This window comes from Falco punctatus (assembly GCF_963210335.1).
Source record: "Falco punctatus genome assembly, chromosome: 1".
NCBI lineage: Eukaryota > Metazoa > Chordata > Aves > Falconiformes > Falconidae > Falco > Falco punctatus.
In genome coordinates this window covers 34,807,396-34,829,174 of record NC_137580.1, presented here as the reverse complement: position 1 = coordinate 34,829,174, position 21,779 = coordinate 34,807,396, and the positions used below count along the sequence as shown (strand labels likewise).

Sequence of the window (21,779 nt, the reverse complement as noted above, 5' to 3'; positions counted from 1 at the left end):
ATGGGATTGCTTGTGCTCAAGGACCTTGATATACTTGGTGGGTAATGTGGGAGGATGGGAAAATTTGATGTGTACCTCAAGGGGGGTTGATTTTGGGTGAGAATAGCCAATGAATTAAATCGTATATACTGCTATAAAACACTATATATTATCACTTCCATGGCAGCTATATGTGCACCATGGCACCGGGCACCTCACAGCACCTGTCTCTGCCACTCCAGATCTGGGGACCTGAATCCGACTCCCTTTCATTTGCCACATTAATGAAGAATGAACATTGAGGAAGAGACCAGACGAGGGCAGCAGTGATGGATTTGTAACTGACTTCAACATGCAACAATCCAACACCAAACACCGTCTTTCCTGCAATGAAAGGCTGTTACAACACATGGAGCCCAATGCCATGGACTAAATGAATTCAATGGACTCTTACAGGGGTGGTCCATAGACAAAGGGAATGATATATGTGTACAGCAAAAGACAGGAAAGGTGATGGTATACTGGAAAGTGTGCATGATGTAAATGGTATGGAATAAGGGGTAGATACCGTCCTGGTTTCAGCTGGGATAGAGTTAATTTTCTTCTCAGTAGCTGGCACAGTGCTGTGTTTTGGATTTAGTATGAGAATAATGTTGATAACACACTGATATTATTAGTTTTTGCTAAGTAGCACTTACTCTAAGTCAAGGACTTTTCAGTTTCCCATGCTCTGCCAGTGAGCAGGGGCACAAGAAGCCAGAAAGGAGCAGAGCCAGGACAAGTGACCCAAACCAGCCAAATCGATATTCCATACCACAGAACATCATGTTGAGATATAAACCTACAAACCGGGGGTAGTTGGATAGGGCCACTGATCGCTGCTCAGGGACTGGCTGGGAATCAGTCAGTGAGTGGTGAGCAACTGTATTGAGCATCACTTGTCTGTTGGGCTTTTTTCTCTTTTTCCTGGGTTTTAGACCTGCCCCCCCCCCCCCCCCCCCCCTTTTTTAATCTCAATTGTTGTTGGTTATTTGTTTTTGTTTGTTGGGGTTTTTAAAGTACTTTATTTCAGTTATTAGATGTTCTTATCTTAACCCCTGATTTTTTCCTTTTCCCGATTCCCCTCCCCATCCCACCTGAGGCAGGGCAGGGGGGTAGTAAGCAAGTCTCTGTGCAGTACTCAGTTGCCAGCTGGGGTTAAACCACAACACTACAGCACAACCTGTGATGATAGTGCAAGTGCTGGAGACGGCAGCATGTACCATGTTACTCTGGGACACTGTCTGATCACGATTTAGCACACAGGAAAAATAAATCCTTTGTATCTAACTCAGCTGTTCCAAAAGTTTTCACCATGAGTGGTCTCTGGATCAGGCATTTCTAGATCAAATAAGAGACACTAATGCTGAATCCCCACTCTGCTGAATGAAATTTCCTCCACAGTAAAACCCTTAAGAAAAAGAAAAAAAAAAAAGAAAGAAAGAAAGAAAGAAAAAAGTCTGATAATCCTAAGAATTTTGTCATCTCAGACAACTACAATTTGCATCCAATGAAAACACCAGTGCTTGTCCTTAGAGGGTAAGATTTCAATTAAAAAATTCAACCTGAACCTTGAACAGCTTGTAGAAATGAGAATCATGGAAGTGGGGAGAATCAGAGCAGTGTTCCCAGATCTTCCTGACCTTTTAAAACACATCTGTTAGAAAGCTTTGCAACTGAAGAGTACATGACAAAAATGGGACCATGTAAGCACATTTCTTAGCCTCACAAAATATTTGTTAAAGACCCAGTAAGAGACAAATTTAAACTTAATGTCTTGAAGTTTTACTTGGCATTTTTCTTCTATTAAAAAGTAGACAAACTCTTCAGAAGCTACATTGGGCACAGTCTGACCTTCACTAAACCCTCATTCTTTGCCCATCCCTTCCTTAAAAAAATTGCAAAACCAAACATGTGAAATAACTGCTGAAAACTCTTGGAGTTCACATTCACTATAAGTAGAATGACTTTCCTGGAAACAGCTACTTTAGCTTATATAATCTCAAATACATATCCATGTTATATAATGACGAAGTTTAACAGTCCCACTACCTTTGTTTTCCTGTTTAACACCAAGTTCCTAGATAACATTGTCACACTAAGGAGGTCATCTCTAAGTGGCTGTCTAATTGCATTTTGCAATTCCATGACCTGAATAGCCTGAAGCCAGTGGGGCCCTGTAAAGGCTTATTCAGATTGAAGCAGGGCAGCTTCCACATTCTGCCTCAGGATGTTTCAATTACAGACATATGCAAGACAGCGCAGGGTCTTTTCCACACCTATGAAACATTCCTGCTTAGATTTCTTCATAAGGTGCAAGGATGCTTTAACCTTTCAAAACTGTTGAATTGTATCTAGGCTAGGAAAGGTTTTGAGGTTTTGTGTTTTGGGTTTTTTTTTCCTCTTTCCTTTAGGACATCTCATCATCTCAGTAGGGCAGAAGTCTATATAACTATTTTCCTCTCCTACATGCATTTAATATCCTGCAGAATAGCACAGTCATACTGGGAGAGAAGGACCAGAGCACTTCTACATTTCCCTTCTTGTTTCAGGAGAACTGATTGCATCTCCATCTTGCAGTACTTAACTTCTATGGAAGTTCAAGCCGAAGAGTGCTGCTCAAATAGCAGCTTCTGAGAATGGAAACTGTATTTCATAATTCAGTTTGCTGCAGTGGCTTTAGGAAGACATCACAGGCAGGATGCTTACTAGCTTTACAGTCAACCCTTTAGGACAGTAGAGATTACATTTAAACTACTTCATGTCTTCTGTTTCTATCTGCCACAACACTGACAACAGTAAAAGTAACAAGTATTACTTCGATGGTTGTTTCTGTATCCATTTATTATCTGTTCAGACGTAAGAAAGAATAGTAATGTTCAGAATCATGCATAGTCCAAATTAAGTATGATTCAAAATCCTGGGTATTTTTTCCTGTGCTCAAGACTCACAGAAAACATCTACAACATAAATAAATCTATCAAGTTTTTTTCATCTTGAGCTGAAGTCCAAGAATGATAAATTGTCAAAACAAACTATTTGACATTTTCCTTCTTTGCAAAATAAAGCTTTCCCTGACATATACTTTAAAAATTACGAGTGTTTCTATGCATTGGTCCTAACTCATAGGTCAATTCTCTTTTTGAACCCCCAAACAGCATTCTCCTTTGCAGACTAAAGAGGCAGCCAGTGAATTGTGAAAAAACTCTAACATCCATATACAAATCTGAGACAAAGAGAGAGACTAAAATAGTAGGAATGGAAAAGTTGTGACTTGTGACCAAAAAAAAAAAAGATTTTTTTTTCTGGTTTTTGCACAAATTACTACAATTTTTAAAAGTTTATTTAAAAAATACAGTTTCATGAAAAGTGTTTTGGTGACAGATGGTCTTAATATTTATGAACAAGCTGATTTCTTTGGTGAATTTCATGACAAATATTGACAGTAAAAGAGTTAAAGAAATCTGCACATATTTAATAATCTGGCACTTGCAAATGTCCAGAAGTGAGGATATAGTGGATAATATGAATGTCATTTCAAAGAGAAGATTTTACCAATTCAGTTATTCAGTAGTCTCATTAATGACACACTACTATTACTGGCTGGTAATAAATATAATATACTTAACTATTTCAGTCAAATGGACTGTTTTAGTTTAAAGTAACTGTTTGCAAGAAATGTTTTCAAAGTGCAATAAATTCATAAGCTTTCTCTTCTGTAGAGGACTGGTATTTTAATCTCATTTTTTTGTTAGGACGTCTTGTTAGATTTCATAAACACGGAGATCTGCTGCTACTGTGGATATATAAAAGACTGACTTCATTAAATCCTACCTGTGATTATTCTTGCAACAGCATGTATAGTGAAGGGCATTGGTTCTCCAGCGACTTAAATAGCTTCTGCACACTTTGTTCCTCACACTAGCCCATTGCTGATACCTTATTACTTTCTACTAATTTAAGCATAGGATCTGGGGAAAAAAAATATTGTCTTCTTCCTATATGAGACATTCAGGACTTAAAAATTCATTCTCCTTCCCCTAAATTACTTCTTTCTTGATTACTTCTTTCTTGGGAAAGCAAACTTGCCTTAAAGAAAGAGAACCTGTTAGTATCTGCATGTCCAAGCACAAAATTCTGAACTTTCCCTCATGTCCTGTCCCTGGTCTTTGGGCTACTCTGTCAAGTATGAAGCACACTGCTCAACCTATAAATGTCATCCAGTATGCTGGTTTTAGAAATTACCACCATCAAATAGTGGAATGTGCTAGTCTTCTTCAGGTATACAACAGATCACAATGAGAGGTTAAAAAGAAACATTTAATTACAAAATTGAAATATATACAACACAGTTGCAAACATTTCATAAAGCATAAGGTTACCAGCACTTGAACACTACACAATTTACTAGCACTTAGACCCTTAACAGATTTCTGTTGAAACAGTTAGTGTTATCATGCCTGCTCTGTGCAGTCACACAGTCCAGTAAAAAGCATACATGGGGATGGGTGACTTCAAAAATAAGTGAATAAGTGTGAGCCATTACAGTGAATTCCTAGTGGATTAGTGCTTGGTGTAAAGCATCTATGGCATCTTTGATATGCTACTGTGAGCTCTGAAGGGGTTTTTTCAAACTTCATTGAAAGTATCATGTATTTAACTACATGGGTCAATATATATACTTAATAAAAAATAAAAACTATTCCACTGAAAATTCATTTGTTTTCACTGAAAATCTTTTGGCAGCTATTCTGATTCAAAACTCCTCTTTGAAATGCAGAACTGTTATCTGAACAAATTAGCATTTGATAATTACTACTGAATATACTTCAAAACATTACTGCACTGGAGAACTAAGGGTCTCTTGGATATACTTTCCTAACACTAATATATGTAACTATATGTATAGATGATAATAATTACTATTTGGTCACCATTTTTTTCAGCTTCCAGTTGAAAAATCTCAGTTTGGGAAATCAATTAAATTATTAATATAATTATATTCTACTATTGTACTTATTATTTGTAGTCTTGAAACAAAAATTGCATTCAAAGTATGTATTTTTCACTTAGGTATCTCTGCTCTGTTGGCAGGGTGTCATGTAATACTAAAAAATGGCAGAGAAGAAGAACAACAACAAAAAAAATCACTAATGCAACAGGAACAGTATTCCTAGTAGCATCATTGAATGTTCTCTGATTGTCCTCTTTTATAAATGTAATTCTAAGGAGAACAAAAACTAGGTTTTAACGAAAAATTACTAGTAGCAGTAGTAATAGTAAACACCATCACTAACACTTTTGTTATGGAATACATCAATACCAAATAACAGTCATTTTTCACCTCCCATTCCAGTGTGTATTATACAAACCCACACTGGTACAGAATCCCCATCCTAAAAATAACTTTATGTTCAAGCAGACACAGCAGACAAAAGACAGAAGAGCAGGGCACTAGCACACACACTTTTTTCTCAATGAAACATGGTCATTGGCAAAACGTTATCAAATTTCAAGTAATCTTCATTATTAAAAAAAAAAAAAAGCATCAAAAATAAGTCCTGACAGAAAAACCGATGCATTCACATATACGTCCAGAACCGATAAGAGTCCATTCCTAAAATAGCAGTTTGCAAAGCCTGTGAATACCCAGAAAGGCATATATCATAAAAGTTTATTACTATGGTTCTGAGACAGACAGGTGAGTTCAGATGCTTGTCTGAACACAGCAAGAGAATAGTAAAAATATTTAACATGTACTTAAAGGTGGGTGGTTTTTATTCAAAAAAAGTAATCATGACATTTTATTTCAAAGGGAATCCATCAACATATTTAAAAAAAAGATAAGAGAGAGTATTGAAATACAGAATTCTGGTTTAGTAATAGCATTGAGTGATAGTATGGAAACTGAAAAATTGATACAGAGTAAGAACCAGAATGTATTAGCAATTCAGATGACAACAGAAATACAGAGTGTTGTGTAGCTTACCATAGCAATGACTGCTGCTCCAGCTCCAGCAAGTGCCACAATGAACAAGTGGAATGTCATATTTAGCTGCAAAGGGGGACAAAGAACATGAATTTCATGGTGGTATGCTAAACAAAAGCTGAATAAAGTCAGAACAACATTGAGAAATAATTACCTTCCTGGTGCCACCCTTCCACAAAAGTAACGATTACTAATATTTTTCCAAAAGATTGACATCACTACATGACATTGTGCTTATGCTTGTTTTGTTACAACACTTCTATCAGGGATAAAGTATAACTCTAATTAAAAATACTGTGTTTGAATCATAACAGGTTAAGAAAAGTAATTATTTTAAAATAAACAGTCCAGAACTTTTTTCCCTTTTTTTTTCGTTTGTTTTGGTTTTGGTTTTGTTCCCCCAAGTTACAATACTACCTTATCATACCTACAAACGTTTGTGGTGGTGTCTCTCATGGCAGAGAGCCTGAGAAAACCTCATTTTCTTTAGTTAGCTGTAGCTTTCCATCCTCATATATTGATTTACTTCCCTTCCAAATGTGCAAATGAAATTTGATCATAGTGATATAACATAAACCAGGTTACCTAAATAATCCAAGTACACTACCTTCCTCACCCCATCCCAAATCAAATGATTACACTTGATTTTCATTTCAGTGATCTGGTTTACATAGCAGCCACTGAGTGCTGACTGCACAGCAAGGGTTAGATTTTCTTAGATGGTTTTGGTATGAAGGCAGATATTGTACCTTTACTCTAAGATTTATTTAAACAGTAAGACTCAGTGAAACATTCAGCAAAGCACCCTCTGACTAGAGAGAGGTCAAGATTTTAGCCTCTCTTTTTATTTTTAGATGTCATTTTGTTTGTCCTGCTTTCATCTTTGATCACTTAAAAACAAAACCAGATGCACTGAAATAGGTGGCCTTTTCTTAAGGGAAAAGCTACAGAGATAAATGTACTCAGAGTTATTATCCTAACATACTGAAAGATTTGGTCAAATCCATTTGAAATCTTGACTCTCCTGTCACAACAGTAACCACAAGACCTTCCAACAGTGATTCATTATATAGTCCTATTCATTGTGCAGCAGGTGCATTAGATTTCAAAAGCATCTCAGTAAAAATATACATGACAATGGAATTCTTAAAAAAATAATAAAGTGCAAGTGTATTTACAAAACAAATGGCTGGAGAAATTGCACTGACTATATTTGGTACTTGGGAAAAGACTTGGAAAAGTACTTGCTGACTGTATTTTCCACTGGGATTTTATTTCATCACCATAGATAGAATTAGAACATTAATAGCAAGAAGAAAACACACATCAGTTACTTCCTACTGTAACATATATATTACAGATATGCCAAAAATATTATCACATTTATTCACCTCATTAGAGTCACACATCTTGATGAAACTTTCTGATGTGGTGCAAACCTTCTTTTCCTCTCCAATAGTTACAATACCTGGAGCAGAATAAATATGCACAGTATTTAGTATTCTTAGTACATAACAGTTTACTTCATATGAGCCATAAGAGCTAAGAAATAAAAATTCTGGGCAGCTTTGCAGAAATCTTTAACAACAAAATCGATTATTTCTTGATGATCAGGGGGCTGGAGCACCTCCTGTATGAGGGCAGACTGGGAGAGCTGAGGTTGTTCAGCCTGGAGAAGAGAAGGCTCGGGGGAGGCTTATATTTGCCTTCCAGTACTTAAAGGGGGCCTACAAGAAAGCTGGGGAGGGTCTTTTTATCAGGAAGTGTAGTGATAGGATGAGGGGTAGCAGTTCTGAATGGAAAGATGGTAGATTTATATTAGATATTAGCAAATCTATCTAACAGATAAGACATTAGCAAAATTATTGTGAGGGTGCAAGACACTGGCACAGGTTGCCCAGAGAAGCTGTGGATGCCCCATCCCTGAAGGTGTTGCAGGCCAGTCTGGATGGGGCTTAGAGCAGCCTGGTCTAGTGGAAGGTGTCCCTGCCCATGTGGCAGGGGCTTTGGAACCAGGTGATCTTTAAGGTCCCTTCCAACCCAACTCATTCTATGATTCTATGACAATTTCACTCAGCACAAAACTTACACATCACCTATTTAGCAAAATCCCTGAGTAGGAAACATGCAGGTAATAAATTTCCCACCATTTTTCACAAGGTCTTCATTCTTGATTTTGATCAGCACAATAATCAAAGCACCAGAAAATTATTTGCGACCAGTATATATACATACTATGTTGTTCACAAACGTTCTCAACCTTCATGCGGACAAATGTGCCATATCTTGTTTTCAGACATGTTTATCTAGCACAAAGTTCTTTCACAAACATATACGTTATCATAATAATAGTTTCTTTATCAGCAAGAATAACTAGGAACTGCTACGTTGCTTCCTTTATCCAATGTCCAGATACTAAACCAAAGACTAGCATGAAGAAAACCGGTATAACCGTTATCATGAAAAATGGTACTGTTCTTTACTATTAGTAATCAGCAGGTTTTACACTGAATTTAAAGGAAAACAGGTATGTTCAAAGACCATACTTTTTATATGTTAGTGTTCTATGCACATTATAAATAGAATTAATAATAAAAAATCGGCACAAATATTAGCAAAATAAAAGGTCATAGAAAGAATTAATACTCTTGATGACAGCTGTACAGATAATTGCTTTCCAAACTCACCTATTATGCGGGGGGGGGGGGGGGGTAAGCAATCAATAAATTTTAATTCCCCCTTCCCTCGTGAAAGGAATAATATGAAATATTTTATTTTGTTTCAGGATAAGTGAAATGTTTAATATGAACCAAACTGTTTAATTCCCAAGTGATACAGCATTATTTTATACCTCAAAATAACAATTACAAATATACTGTGATTTTATATTAGGCCAAGTCAACAAAAGAAAGACTCAAGGAACTGCCTGATGAGACTATGATTACCCAAAGCTCTGTGGGCTGAGAAACCGTTGAGTCCAGAACATCTAGATTCAAATCAGTCTCACGGTGGAAAGGAAGTGAATCACCACCAACATGAGAATTATCAGACTTCTAAAGGTTCTGAACACCCTTTTGTCCAAATTTCCCATCCCCTCAAAACACACAGGTGCATATCCCACTTTATTCTAATCTCCACAGTTCAGGCTTTAGCTTCTCTCTCTCTCTCCCCACCAGCCTCGTAGTGTTACTATTTGTATTGTGACTCCTCATCAAAATTTTTGCAGGCACTGAATCTTGTCCTGTCCCTATTCACCTCTGCAGAGACAGATGATAACTTAGGATCTCACATCCCCAAATCAGTTTCCTACCACAAGATTAAAGAGTCATTCTCCAGATAAATGATGAATTAAGCATTTTAGACAAGTTGCAACAATTCCAAAGGAAGAGACTAAACAGAAGCCCCAAGCCAAATTTCCAGTGCTCTGGGAAGATGGACAGTGTTGATTCAGTTTTGTCAGGCCTGGAAATGCAGTGCATCTCTAAAATACTGCCTTGATTAGTGGGTAAAAGGATAGAAAGAGATGCTTAACAATTGTTTCAGAAACACTGAAACAGTTCATTTCAGATGCATGGAAGAAATGCAATGGGATGCTTTCTTCCGTGAAACCTTGCTCTACATTTATTGCTCTTCATTCACGTACCATACTGGCGAAGATCCAAGCAGAGATTAGCTCCGTCCACTACAGTTGCATTTCGGCAAATGGTCCACAGATTGAAGTACATGTAAACAGGCAGAGAAGTGAAAGCCGTAACACCAAGCCAGGCCAACATAAAGATGTATGTCAGCATAATAAACTGCAGTAAAAGAGGGAAAAACAAAACCAGTGGTAAGTCAGAACTTAACTGATACTCCATTGCAAAAAAAGGGTCGTCGGAGAAGTAACAAATGCATCTCTGGGTTTGCCTGTTTCTGTCCGTATTTAAATTACATTTTTGGTCTGATAATCAATTCATGATCTGGTCAAAGTGAGTGACAGAGCACTAACATGATGTTTCTGAAGAACAAGCAGTTATGTTTCCAGAAGTGCAAGCTTAACTCATATTCCTGTCAGTCACTCTTGGTCCTATGATTGATGCAAAGCACCACATCTGAAGTACAGACAGCTGTGTGTTTTGTGAAGCATGTCTCTCCCTCTCTCTCATCACCACTATTCCAGAGTTAAGACAAGAGGCCACATGGTTGCTTTTTCCACTATCAATCATAACGCAAAAAAAAACCAGAATGAAATACTATAGGTTTTGCTTGCTTCTGCTTTTAAAATCTGGGCCTTAATAAACACAAGTCATTATCCATGGCTGCCACAGAATCTCACTGGCAAATCGATTTTTCATTGAACCAATGAGACAATGTATTTGCCATTTTGCTACTGTCTTTAGACATATTTCGGGTCGACATACAAGGGAATTTGTCATTCAGAACAAACTAAGGACACTTACCTCTGTTAATAAGAAAAGCATTAAATTACAATGCTTTGCAACATGTGTTCTCAAAGGCTATATGTTTGGGGTTTTTTTAGCCATGAGCTTAAAGAGTATAGTAATCTGCTTTTAGGAGGCATTTAACTCTACTTGCCTTCAGGACCAGTAGTTATGCTGGCATACCCAGTTTTGCATATATGTAAGTATGCTACATTACTACTCTGTTGTTAACCTGAGATGACTAACAGACACATTCATCAATAACAAATTACCTTTTTATTTTATGCTGTGGAAAGACTATGAAGAAGTTACATGGTTAAATGTGGAAGATAAGTCAGCCTCTAAACGTCGAATCCAAATAGCCGCAAGATATGATGGCTTCAGAAATGTTGATGAATCTAAACACATTTCTGAAACAAAAATGTTTCACCACACTAACATTTTTCTAGTTGCTTAACCACAGAAAAACATTGACTCTGAGAATAAGAAACAAGAGATATTTTTGAAAGCTGAATAAGCTGGTCTAAAATCTGTTTAAAATTAAACCTTAAAGAGTAAATAAGGGGAAAATGGAAGATATTTTCTAGTTCTTTTTTAATGTAAGATCTCTCATATCAGGCGATAAAGAAAAAAGCCTAATATAAATACAGATTTTTTGTTACAGAAATCAAATAAGGTCAGACACAAAAGAGTTGTAAATAGTAGTAAAAATTGTAGGAGGGGTGGTTTGTCCATGTGAACCTGATCAGGAAAAGCAATCCAGAACAACAAAAGGTTTGAAGTTTAGGTGAGGTAGTTTAATTACTTTAAAGTTATGGGATGGACATTCTCAAGCAGTATTAAAGGGACCTTAACTTGATTTACTTTAACTCACTTCCAAAGGGTACTAAATAAAAGCCATTTTAATTCTGAGGAAGTGTATTTACATAGGGATTTAATGTAGTTTAATTAATCCAGTTTAAAAATCAGTTCAGATTAATTTTCCTGATTGTCCCTAGGTAGATGAATCTTGCAGCAGTAGTTTGAAAAGCTGAAGAATTAATAGCACTAAAAATAATTATAATAAGGATGCAGGAAAGTAAAAGATAAAATGGAATAAAGAATTGAAGTATTCTGTTCAAAACTTTGGGTATCTGCTTTCTATCCTTTTCTTTATTTAGCACTTAACACTTCAGCTTTATCTGCCAGTTTGTAAGTTATGAACCATTTTAACTTTTCCCTTAACATCAAACTAGTTTAAAAGGGAAACTGATGTTTCTAATTTATGTTTAAAGATTTTTGAAAATGTTTTCATGCAGATAATGGCTGTCTTCCCTTCCAACTTTTCCCCAAAACACACTTACTAGAAAGTTAACTGATAAAACAGAGAAACTGATAGCAAAGTCTATAATAAATATACATGCTTGAATGTTACAGTAGACTTTTCTATGTGCCAGTTGCTTTATATAATGGAAATTCTATTCCATCTATTGCAGATAAAATAGTCAATACGAGCAAATACTTTCCTATACCCACTCCTGTTTATTTTTTCATTATCGCTCCTTTATTGTTTTCTCTTTTTTTTTTCTTTCTCTATATCACAGTGTTAAAGCTATTGAGACAACATCTGGTTCAACCCCAGGCACTCATTTACAAATAATTACTTGGAAAATTACTTGGAAATGTAGATTCACTTCAAGGCTATGAATTTCCAACTAAAATGCCATGTCTGATCTTTATTATCAAGCTAGAGTTGTACTTAATTTTTCTAAAGAAAGAGCAAGAAATGAGAAAAACGCTCTGTGTTCTCAGAACATCCTTTAAAATCTCAGTTTGTTATATTCTAGAAGTATTTTAAAAGTAAAACCAGCCTCCTAGCTTATATCCTATGAGTTTGCCAAAAACAGGTAAGTATTATTTTTGAGCCTTTTTCCAGAATTTCTGGCCTAAATATTATTTAATAAATTTAATACATTTCTCACTGTGGTACATGCATAATAATTTAATGGAGAATCTTTAAATCTTTGATATTAGTTATATTACTAAACTCTAGTAACTGTTTTTAAGACTGGGCTCCATAGATTCATGCATCTTCCTATTCTGTGATTACCACCAAACGAAGTAAAAAGATCAGCCTTACTATGAGCATTACAATTCCTATTTAATGTCTTTTTGTTTTCTGACCTGTAGTAGGGATAAAACTCTCTGTAGCTTTGCTTGCTTAAAAATCTGTACTGAGAAAATACAAAGCACTGGTATAGCAAAGAGGGGAAAAAACAGAACTTAATAGCCTCTAAAAAAACTATCTGCCTTGGGCAATAGAATAAGAGCAGAAGAAATCTGTCAGATGATGGCTGCTGGGAGTCACAAGAGCTGCCTTCTTAAAGAGAATTGCCTGCTTGTTTATGGAAGGGATTCTCTTTGGAAAACATGATTCTGTTTGGTTAAGTATCTCAGAAAAAATGAATCAAATGCTGATTTCATTTTAAAAACATATTTTTTAAAAGGAAGAACTTCATTTTTCCTCTTTCAGTCACTTTCAACTGAAGAGCCAGTGGCCAACGATATGCCCAAATCCATGTTATAAAACCAAGAAGACAACGCGGTGGGGGAGGGCAGGGGGGATAAGAGACATTTCCTTTGTTTCATGTAAGAATAACTAAAATGCAAAACTTCAAAACTTCATGTTAAATCACTTGGTTGTTATGAGTTATCCCTGGAAGCTGCCATCACTGATATCTGTGAAGCAAACCACAAAAATGTTATCTGGCCAATAATATACTTTCTGCTGTAGGAGCAGTACAAAGGAAAATATTAACCTTGCAAAACAAGTTATTAGTTTCTAGCAACACGAGGTGTTAGCTTATAAATTCTTGTTATAATGGGGTGAAATTGTGATGTTTATTTTTTTTTAAAACCACAGTGAAATATATTTTTTTTTTTGGATCATTTTCTCTGCTATTACAATCTTCCCTCTTTGCTCTAGAGACCTTACAAGAAATGCTTAAGGAGCCTGTTCACTCCAGGAATTAAACTCAGAACACAATCTGCTGAGATTCAAAGGGATCTTTCTCCTTTGAAGTAGCATTCTGTTATGTGACAAGCCAAAGATTTATGAAATAGCAGTACAGCATCTTAAAGAGGTATCAAAGTTTGTTCTTTTGTATGCTATCTATTGCGTTGGTAGTGAAAATTGCTTTCTCTGATCAGTTCAATTTTCACTGAAAGAAGCTAAACACATAAATCAAAAAAAAAGCTGGAACTGATAGTGAAATTCATCTACCAAATCGTGAAGATAAAAGTTCATTAATCAATACTTGGTTCACATCAACAAAGAATAGCTAATGTGAATAATTATTTGAACAAAACAAATCTTCAGCCTTTGGAGCAGATTTCTTGTACCAACACCATGGATGGCAATACCTTCTTGCCAGATTTTATAAGCTTTTCGCTGCCAGTAATGGCTTTCCTGAATCATAATTTATCAAAGCAAGCAAATCATCAACCTTTCTGGAAAGATTTTTTTATAAAATCTGTTGCACAGACCAATGTCAGGAACTGGAGATTTCAGAGCATGCTCTGAAATGGTATGTATACAGCACAACAGCTTTCATGGTGGGCATAGCTCTTTGAAATCCTGTTTCCATGGAAAACATTACCCAAATCCCATTTATTTCAATACAATCGAGATTTCAGTTACTACTTTCTTTTTAAAATGCGCAGGTATTTGTCCCATGAAAAGCACATTCATTGAATTTCAAACACTTTTCTTGTTTTAGTTTTGTTATAAATATTTTCATACCCCTGAAGAAACATTTTATGATTGCTTCAGTGACCCTAAGGACAGAGACAGTGAAATTGTGTCTAAAAGGTATGAGAGACTGATTGGCATGGAAATAAAGTAAAATCCAGTCATTTATTGTATAAGGGCACTGCTGCTTACTACAAAAAAATAATATGGAAACATAGCAACAAAATCAAAGTGCCTGAATAAAACTGAACTCCAGAAACCTCATGCTGCTGTGTAATTTTATCTCTGTTCCAAACCACTTGGCACCCTACATTTACACTTCTCAATTTAATCATACACTTATTTCATATGAATTCCCTGACATGAGCTCTCAACCCAGAGCTGTAAGAAGATGTACACCTTGCTGTGTTTATATCTCCTTTAGATCTATTATCCTGTGACACACAGAGAAAACTTAATTGTTTACTTCCAGATTGATGATCTAAGAGGTCCCTTCCAAACCTCCGAGGCTCAGAAATTCTCTTTGACAGTTTTTGCCAGAGATCAGAACTACGTTTATAGAGATCATGTACCTCCATCCTGCCAAAAGCCTATTATGCTTCGTTGTGAAACCCTGTCACCTGAAGATGAGCCCAGGGTTAGCCCAGCTGCCTCTAACTGGAGTACCATGAGGCACCTGACCTCCGCAGCATGTTGTGCAGCCCTGGTTCTGTATGCAGTTTTCCAGTTGCATGTCAGAAAGAGGCCCTGGGGGTCATTTGATGGCAACTCAGAAACATGAACAGGCAGATCTTTTCAATTTCCTCCAGAATTGCCCTGTCTCTCTGATGTCATGTTCACTTTCAATCGTCTATAGACGTGATTTCAATACTAACAGAAACTTATTTAGCTTTAGCACTTTGTGCAGCTTTAAATTCATAAATGACCTTCAACTTTCAGGCCTTCTGCCTCAGTCTTGTCCATTTTTCCTAGGAGAAATTCCTCTGAGTTAATGCTACTGTCTCCTTACCTTCTACATATTCTGCATAAATACATTTACATATACTTTTTAAATTATTCATTGCAGTTGCCACATATTTTTTTCAAATGCTGAACTTTGTCTTGAAGCTGTACCGATAGAGTGCATATTTCCTTCTGCAGTTTACAAGAAGTCAGACTTAAAAGTACTACTACCTCAGACTTATTGTTTAGTTGCATTCAGTTTTCTATAATGCAGGGTTCTGCCTGCTACATTACATCTACAGTCCAGGCTCAGTAACATCCTTTGATCAAGAAATTGTTATCATACATTAGTGTAAATATCAGATATTTTGTTCCTATTCATAATCTGTATTCTTACACTACAGGGTTTAGTTCTTTATAGTTTTGGAAGGTTCAGAATTAATCCAACAGAAATCTGTAATTTTTGCTCTTTTAGAGAAGAATCTCTGCATAAATACTTCAACCTCTTTCAAATGTTTTTTTGCAACAGCATCTTAAGTGTATAGAGAGCATGAAAGAGAACAATTGGAAAACTCACTGAGTTTCTTGGGAAAGGATTTTAACATTCCAGAATCTAAAACAGCCTTTGTTACTTAATCAAAACTGTTGGGTTCTCTAGAACCAGCAATACTATTCTTATTTATTTAGATCTAAATACAGAAGAAATTGAAAAACTTATACAGATGTCTTTAAACTTGTTGGTATAATAATGCCTAGTATGTTACAGATCATCCTTTGCCACCCTAGCCAACCTCTCTACATCCTATTCTTATGCACAGTATGAAATCTAAATAAGTTTAAGGACTGCTAAGTACCTCACAACCAAATGGCCTCCTCTAACATTCTTGTTTCATTGCTAACTAGCATCTCCTACATTCACACCTCATTCCAAAACAGAAATAAAAGATGAAGCAAAAGTATTTCAACTTACCTCATTTTACATATAATGCTGCTGGAAGAGAGAGATTGATGTTCTGATATTATCACTAAATGCACTATAAATCACAGAAAATACACACTTAGAAATTCTTTTCTGATTGGTCTAAAACATCACTCTTATTGCTAACAATCACTTGTTGGACATTTATTATTGTCTCTACAAAACGTGTTCAACCTCTCTCTCTCTCTCTCTGACATATTATATTCACAGGCACAGCTCCAAGAGTCTGGTTGAAACATGGATACATTTCATGCTATGCTATTACTGTCATGTGGTTGATTCTTCTTGGCTTGGATTCAAGTCAACTGCTTCAAGAGGAAAAAAAAAAAAAAGCCAATATTTGTCCAAATTTCTATTCATAGTGGGACAGACTTCTCAGATTTGCCTAATTGCAATTCATCCATATACTAAATGCTACCTAATGTGACATTCCTCAGATTGATAAAAGTTATTATAAGAAAATTATTAAATCCCTGAAACTAAATTTTGAAGCATCCATTTTATGGAACTTTATATAGGGTTTTTTTAAACATTTTTCTTCTACAGACATTTTAGATCAATGAAAAACTGATTTTCACAAAATTAAAAGCAATTCACACTTACTTTCTGCTCTTCATCTGCATATACATTTTTCTAATATTTATTTTGAATGTGTATTTCAAGGTTGAAATATGCTACACATGATGTCTATTGCTTTGTGACTATTTAGATGGTTATAAAAAGCTGGTTTACTTTCTGATTTACGCTGAATTGATATACTGGTATTAGCAAGGGAAGAGATTTCCACAACTGCATCAGAAACACAGAAGAAGATTCTCTAAAAAAATTATTCTTTTTTTAACTTTGTTTTGTAAACAAATCCACCTCAGAACATAGTCAGTTTAAAGAAGATGGCTTTGCATTGATGCAAGAGTAGGTTTTCCCTGTTTTTATAATTTATCTTTCCATCTTTCCTGTAATTTCATATTAAAAAAAATACTTTTTTTAAAACCCACGAATCTTTTTCTAGAATATTGATGGGTTTGTAGCACTGTGCTGCTTAAAATTGTTAACATTAGTTGTTTTATATGTCCTTCAGGCGAGACCATCATTTTTGTAGTCCAACAGGCTTCTGAAGTCCTACGGAGAGCATTGGATCTTACTGCTATTAAGCAGCAGCAGAATTTCCTGTTTAATTTCATAATATTCCAGATAGGAATTATCTCCTTTTTTGCAAAATGTATATGCTTATATTTTAATATTCTCGAGGTTTTTCTCTGCCTTCCATTTTTCTTTTTCGTCATGTTTCTAATACTTTGAGGAACTCTCTGGGAATATAGCTAAACTATTGGGTTTGTATTTAAATGTGTTTACAGATAAATAATCTGGTTTTAAAACTGCTTATTTTAAAAATTGAATAGATATCTTCATTAAATACTGCTTCTTCACGGGTTCTTCAAATGTTGTTCGTGCCACATAACTATTTGGTTTAAACACATAAAATATGAAAAACAATTAGTTCCATCAAGACCCACTCCCTGACAACATAGGCAGGTCCTAGCGGTAAATTTTCCAGGTACTTTGCTTCAAAATTGCCGATAACCTATTTATAAAGTCCTGAGCCATACTCTAATGGTTTTCAATGATGACAGGTTTTCTGTACACAGAAAATGATAACACTGCACTGTACAGATTGCTTACATTTTTTGCACTGCCAAAACTGTGATTTTTCTTCAGGAAGTTTGCATGATCTATAGTTGGGAACAAGACAGTGAAGCTTAAACTAGAAGACAGAAATAATACTATTATAACTTCTCTAAACAGATGTGTCACTCAACGTGAATGCCTGGCTGTCAAAAACAACATGTGTGCTTTCCTGATTTGTTCTTAATGGAGCTTGAGAAGCCTATGAGAGAATCAAGGGTAGGGACTTTCCTTTCTCATTTGCTGTCTTGCCAAGCAGTGAAAGTCGATAACATGGCTTTTAATCAGCCAGGGGATTCTGAAAATGTGACCTTAAATGTTAGAATTTTTCATCTGAAAAAAGAGTTGGCCAAGTCTAACCACCTTAACTTGAATGCATACATCATATGCAAATAAAAAGATACGAGCAGTGAGGAGGTAAATCTACAACTTTCCCTACTTTTTCCTGGGCAAGCAATACCAAACAAACATTGCAATGGTAAGTTTGAATTAATAAGATGTCAAAAGGAAAATGCAGTTGAAACAAAGAAGAAAAAGCTGTATATAGTTTCTGTGGATTTTGGGGAAAGTAATTTTAAGTGGGAGAATGAAAAACAAGCAGGCTAGAAACCATTGGGAGGGCATAAAGGAAATCTTTGACCATAAAATTGTGAATTTATGACAATGCCACTGACATTCACAGGTTTAAATAACTATTGAAAGAGTAAAAGGTCTATATGCAGTGAAAAAGAATAAGGCAGCCAGGTGAGAACAAGGTTCAGGGAAAACTGGTCATCTGATGAAGTATTCAAGTTAAAACTGAGAAAGATTATCTGAACCTGAGGAAAATAAAGCTATCAGCTCAAGCAGTTAATGATGGTTCATAATAGAAAGATAAATCCCATGGAGGACGCATCACGGCTCCCACAGCGAAGCCCACTTTGGAAATGTATAACAGCACATTTTCAGAAAACAGTTTCATTTAAAAAGCTGCTTATTGACTAAGCTTACATGCCAAAGAAAAATCCTGTTCTCCATGTGAAAGACACACTGTAAGCTTGTACTTACAGCACAATCTGAAGTAAAACCTTTTTGTCCAGTTTATCACCAACAATAAAAATTCTGTCAGTGAGCAGCAAGACAGAAGCCGAGAAGCTTCTGGCAAGGCATATTACAATGTCTGGCACACTCTGTTAAAGGAAGCAATGAACACTGGAGTCAACAAAAGGGCTGTGTATAAAACACATGGTAAGTTATGTGAGAAGAGGAATGATCAAACAAAAGAATGATTTTATAAGCGTGATATCCCTGAGAATATGTGAGAAAATGTGGAAGTATAAAATGAAGAGAAACAAAACCACCTGGCTAGGTTACAGAAATAAGACAGACCAAAAGCACCAAAAGTATCCAGAAATATATAACAAAATAATTTCTGAGCTCACTGCAAAAGATTTCTAAAAGTATAACAAATAGAGGGGGAAAAAAACCAAACTTGGATTCTTCTTTCTTTTTAAGAAAACATATGTATAGCAACAAAGTAGTTTGGAGAATATTGGCATAAAGCTGAGAGATTATCTTAACCACATGGCTGACTTTCTAAGTGTTGCTAGGTCTTGTCCTTCTTATTTCAAGAACAAGCACATAAGATTACAAGGAACCCAGTGTTCTCAAAAAATTCCAGCATTGGTCTAGTATCCAGAAATAAGATGACTTCCAGAAACCTATAAAATCATTCATATTTTTTACTTTATTTACTAGCTCCAGCAGTGTTCAGATAGCAAATGCTATTCACCTAAACCTCTATTAAAGGGACCAAGCAGGACACGTCCTACTAAATTAAGATAGTTGACTGAAGTGCTTGATATAAATGACTTAAGGGTTATTCTCTTTGCAAAATATAGGACATTCATTTGCAGAAAAAATCAGCTTGCTTGAGAAACTCTCTAACCCTCCCTCTCCTTTAATTACTGAAAGACTGTAAGCTTTCTCTTGGAAACCTTAGTGATGTTCCTAGTTAGGTGGGATACATGTGTGTCACAATATATTCCCTCCAAAGTTAACATCTCCATCAGCTTCTGGATCATTTGTGACAATAATTCGTGATTCTGGTTTTTAACTGCGCAGTCTGAAAGGTCAGACCACCATATGAATCTCATTTTCCCCATTCCCCATGTCAGTGTCTGAAACTACAGAAGGCATTTGCTACTTAACATGTACGGGGACAAGAGTTTTTTTAGATGCTTTCCTTATTTAAGATTGCATTAAAGGAGTCTAGACCCATAAGTACATCTGCTGTCTTGGAAAGAAGGTCCTTTACTTCTCATAAATGAAGAAGCAGTGGTATGAAGTATTCTGCATTTCTCAGATACAGCAGTATTCAACCAGAAGAAGGGTCTCTCTATCTGACAACTCAGCATTTTGCACCAGAATATCCAGATATGGTATCTGATTTTCAGAAACAAGGGCTTCATTTCTAGCATGCAGAAACGATGCATCTGTTCTGGGTGGGAAAGCCAGCTGAGCCCGCACTGAACACTATTCCTCCTGTTACACAAAGAATCAAAAGTCAATATGGTGCAGTTTCACTGCCTCTACAATAACTGGTCTGGTAAGGGCAAAATGAAGTGGCAAGTTCACATCCCTTGCAGATTTGCAGAACTTCCATGGTTTGTCTTGCAAAATAAAATCTTGAAATATTTTGGAAAGTTCAAGTTTTAGTTTATGCACTCAAGAATCAAGGGTCAAATAGTACATAGGCATTCAGGTAGCCAAAATAATTTTCAAAGGCAGAAAAATCTCTTTCACTCATAAAAATAAAATGTTCCTAAATACTAAAGTTACAAAAGATATATTAGTCAGTGCAACTTATAATATAAAACAACTTTATTCAGAGCCTTAACAAGTTTCATTTAAAAGGTAAGATAGAAAGAAATAGAAATACAATGGCCAGGATGAGCTCTTTATTGAATATTTTCTGATGAAAGAAAAATAACTGCTTTTCCATTTCACAGCATGAAATGAGGAAAAAAGCCTCATTTGTCTTTCTTCTTTTTTTTTTTTTTAATCTGTAAGCAGACATTCAAAAACAAGGTGTAAATGAGGTTTTCCATGATCAAGCCTGATGAATATAAATAGGAAGGGTATTAAAAGGCAAAAACACAGTGTCAGAGTCAGCTTCAGGCCTGTCTGCTATTCTTCACTAATCATGCTACAGCACAATTATATATAACTGTTTATTTAATTATCTAAAAACATGTTCAGGCATTGAAAAATGAAGACTAAAAACACAGCCATCCCTCCTTGAATGTGACCGGCATTGTTATTCTGCTTTTGTTTTACTTCTCACAGTAAATTAATTCTGAAAACACTGCCAATGAGACTCCTCACTGCCACTTTCACAGGCCCTTTCTCAGATCTGAGAGGGTACAGTTCACAGCAGCACTGGCATGACTTGGGTGCTAATCCACTGAATGCTCATATAGGCTAATTAATTAACTATACAATCACTGGAAAGGTTAGGTTGACTATTTCTTTTTCCATTACTTCAGAAAAAAAAATTCCTTTTGCCCCTGTAGAGGTAGGAAGTGAGCTATTCATAGTGAAAAAGGAAGGTCAGGAAGGGCACGTGAAAAGTTTCTGTAGATGCTGGCACTTGCTGTTCTTAAAAGCCTACTTTTCAAAAAATATTTTGAGAAGAAAGAAAAAAAGATGTTACTTTTCAGATTTCCAAGAGAAATATAGCTTGCCCATATAAAGTTAAAACAAGATTTTCCTCCTTGAAATTTTTTGTTGGTTGTTTTTTTCTCCATTATCCTAATAGGTTTAGTCACAGACGTAATAAATACACTCGTGCAAAATATTAATGAGAAGTAATTGCTGACAATGGTAAAGCAGGAGGACTTCTTCTTCAGACCTTAGCATGCTAAACTACTATTTAGAAAGACATCAGCAAATTTGATGTGAAATCATGGTCACAATTGAACTTTTAATAAGGTGGTTTTGATGTGGAGCCACTTTTAGAATTTTAATTCTTCAAAA

At 35.7% G+C, this 21,779-nt stretch overlaps 1 protein-coding gene across 2 annotated transcripts in view; it reads right to left on the bottom strand.

Annotated features, from left to right (window-relative positions):
* GPM6A (glycoprotein M6A) overlaps positions 1-21,779 on the bottom strand; it is a 144,024-nt gene that overhangs the window by 9,520 nt on the left and 112,725 nt on the right. For both annotated transcript variants that reach the window (XM_080372031.1, XM_080372032.1), the window contains exons 4-6: positions 9,651-9,804; positions 7,399-7,475; positions 6,008-6,073 (exon numbers count right to left, since the gene is read on the bottom strand). In XM_080372031.1, coding sequence (XP_080228157.1) covers positions 6,008-6,073; positions 7,399-7,475; positions 9,651-9,804 — 297 coding nt within the window. The remainder of the gene's footprint in view (positions 1-6,007; positions 6,074-7,398; positions 7,476-9,650; positions 9,805-21,779) is intronic.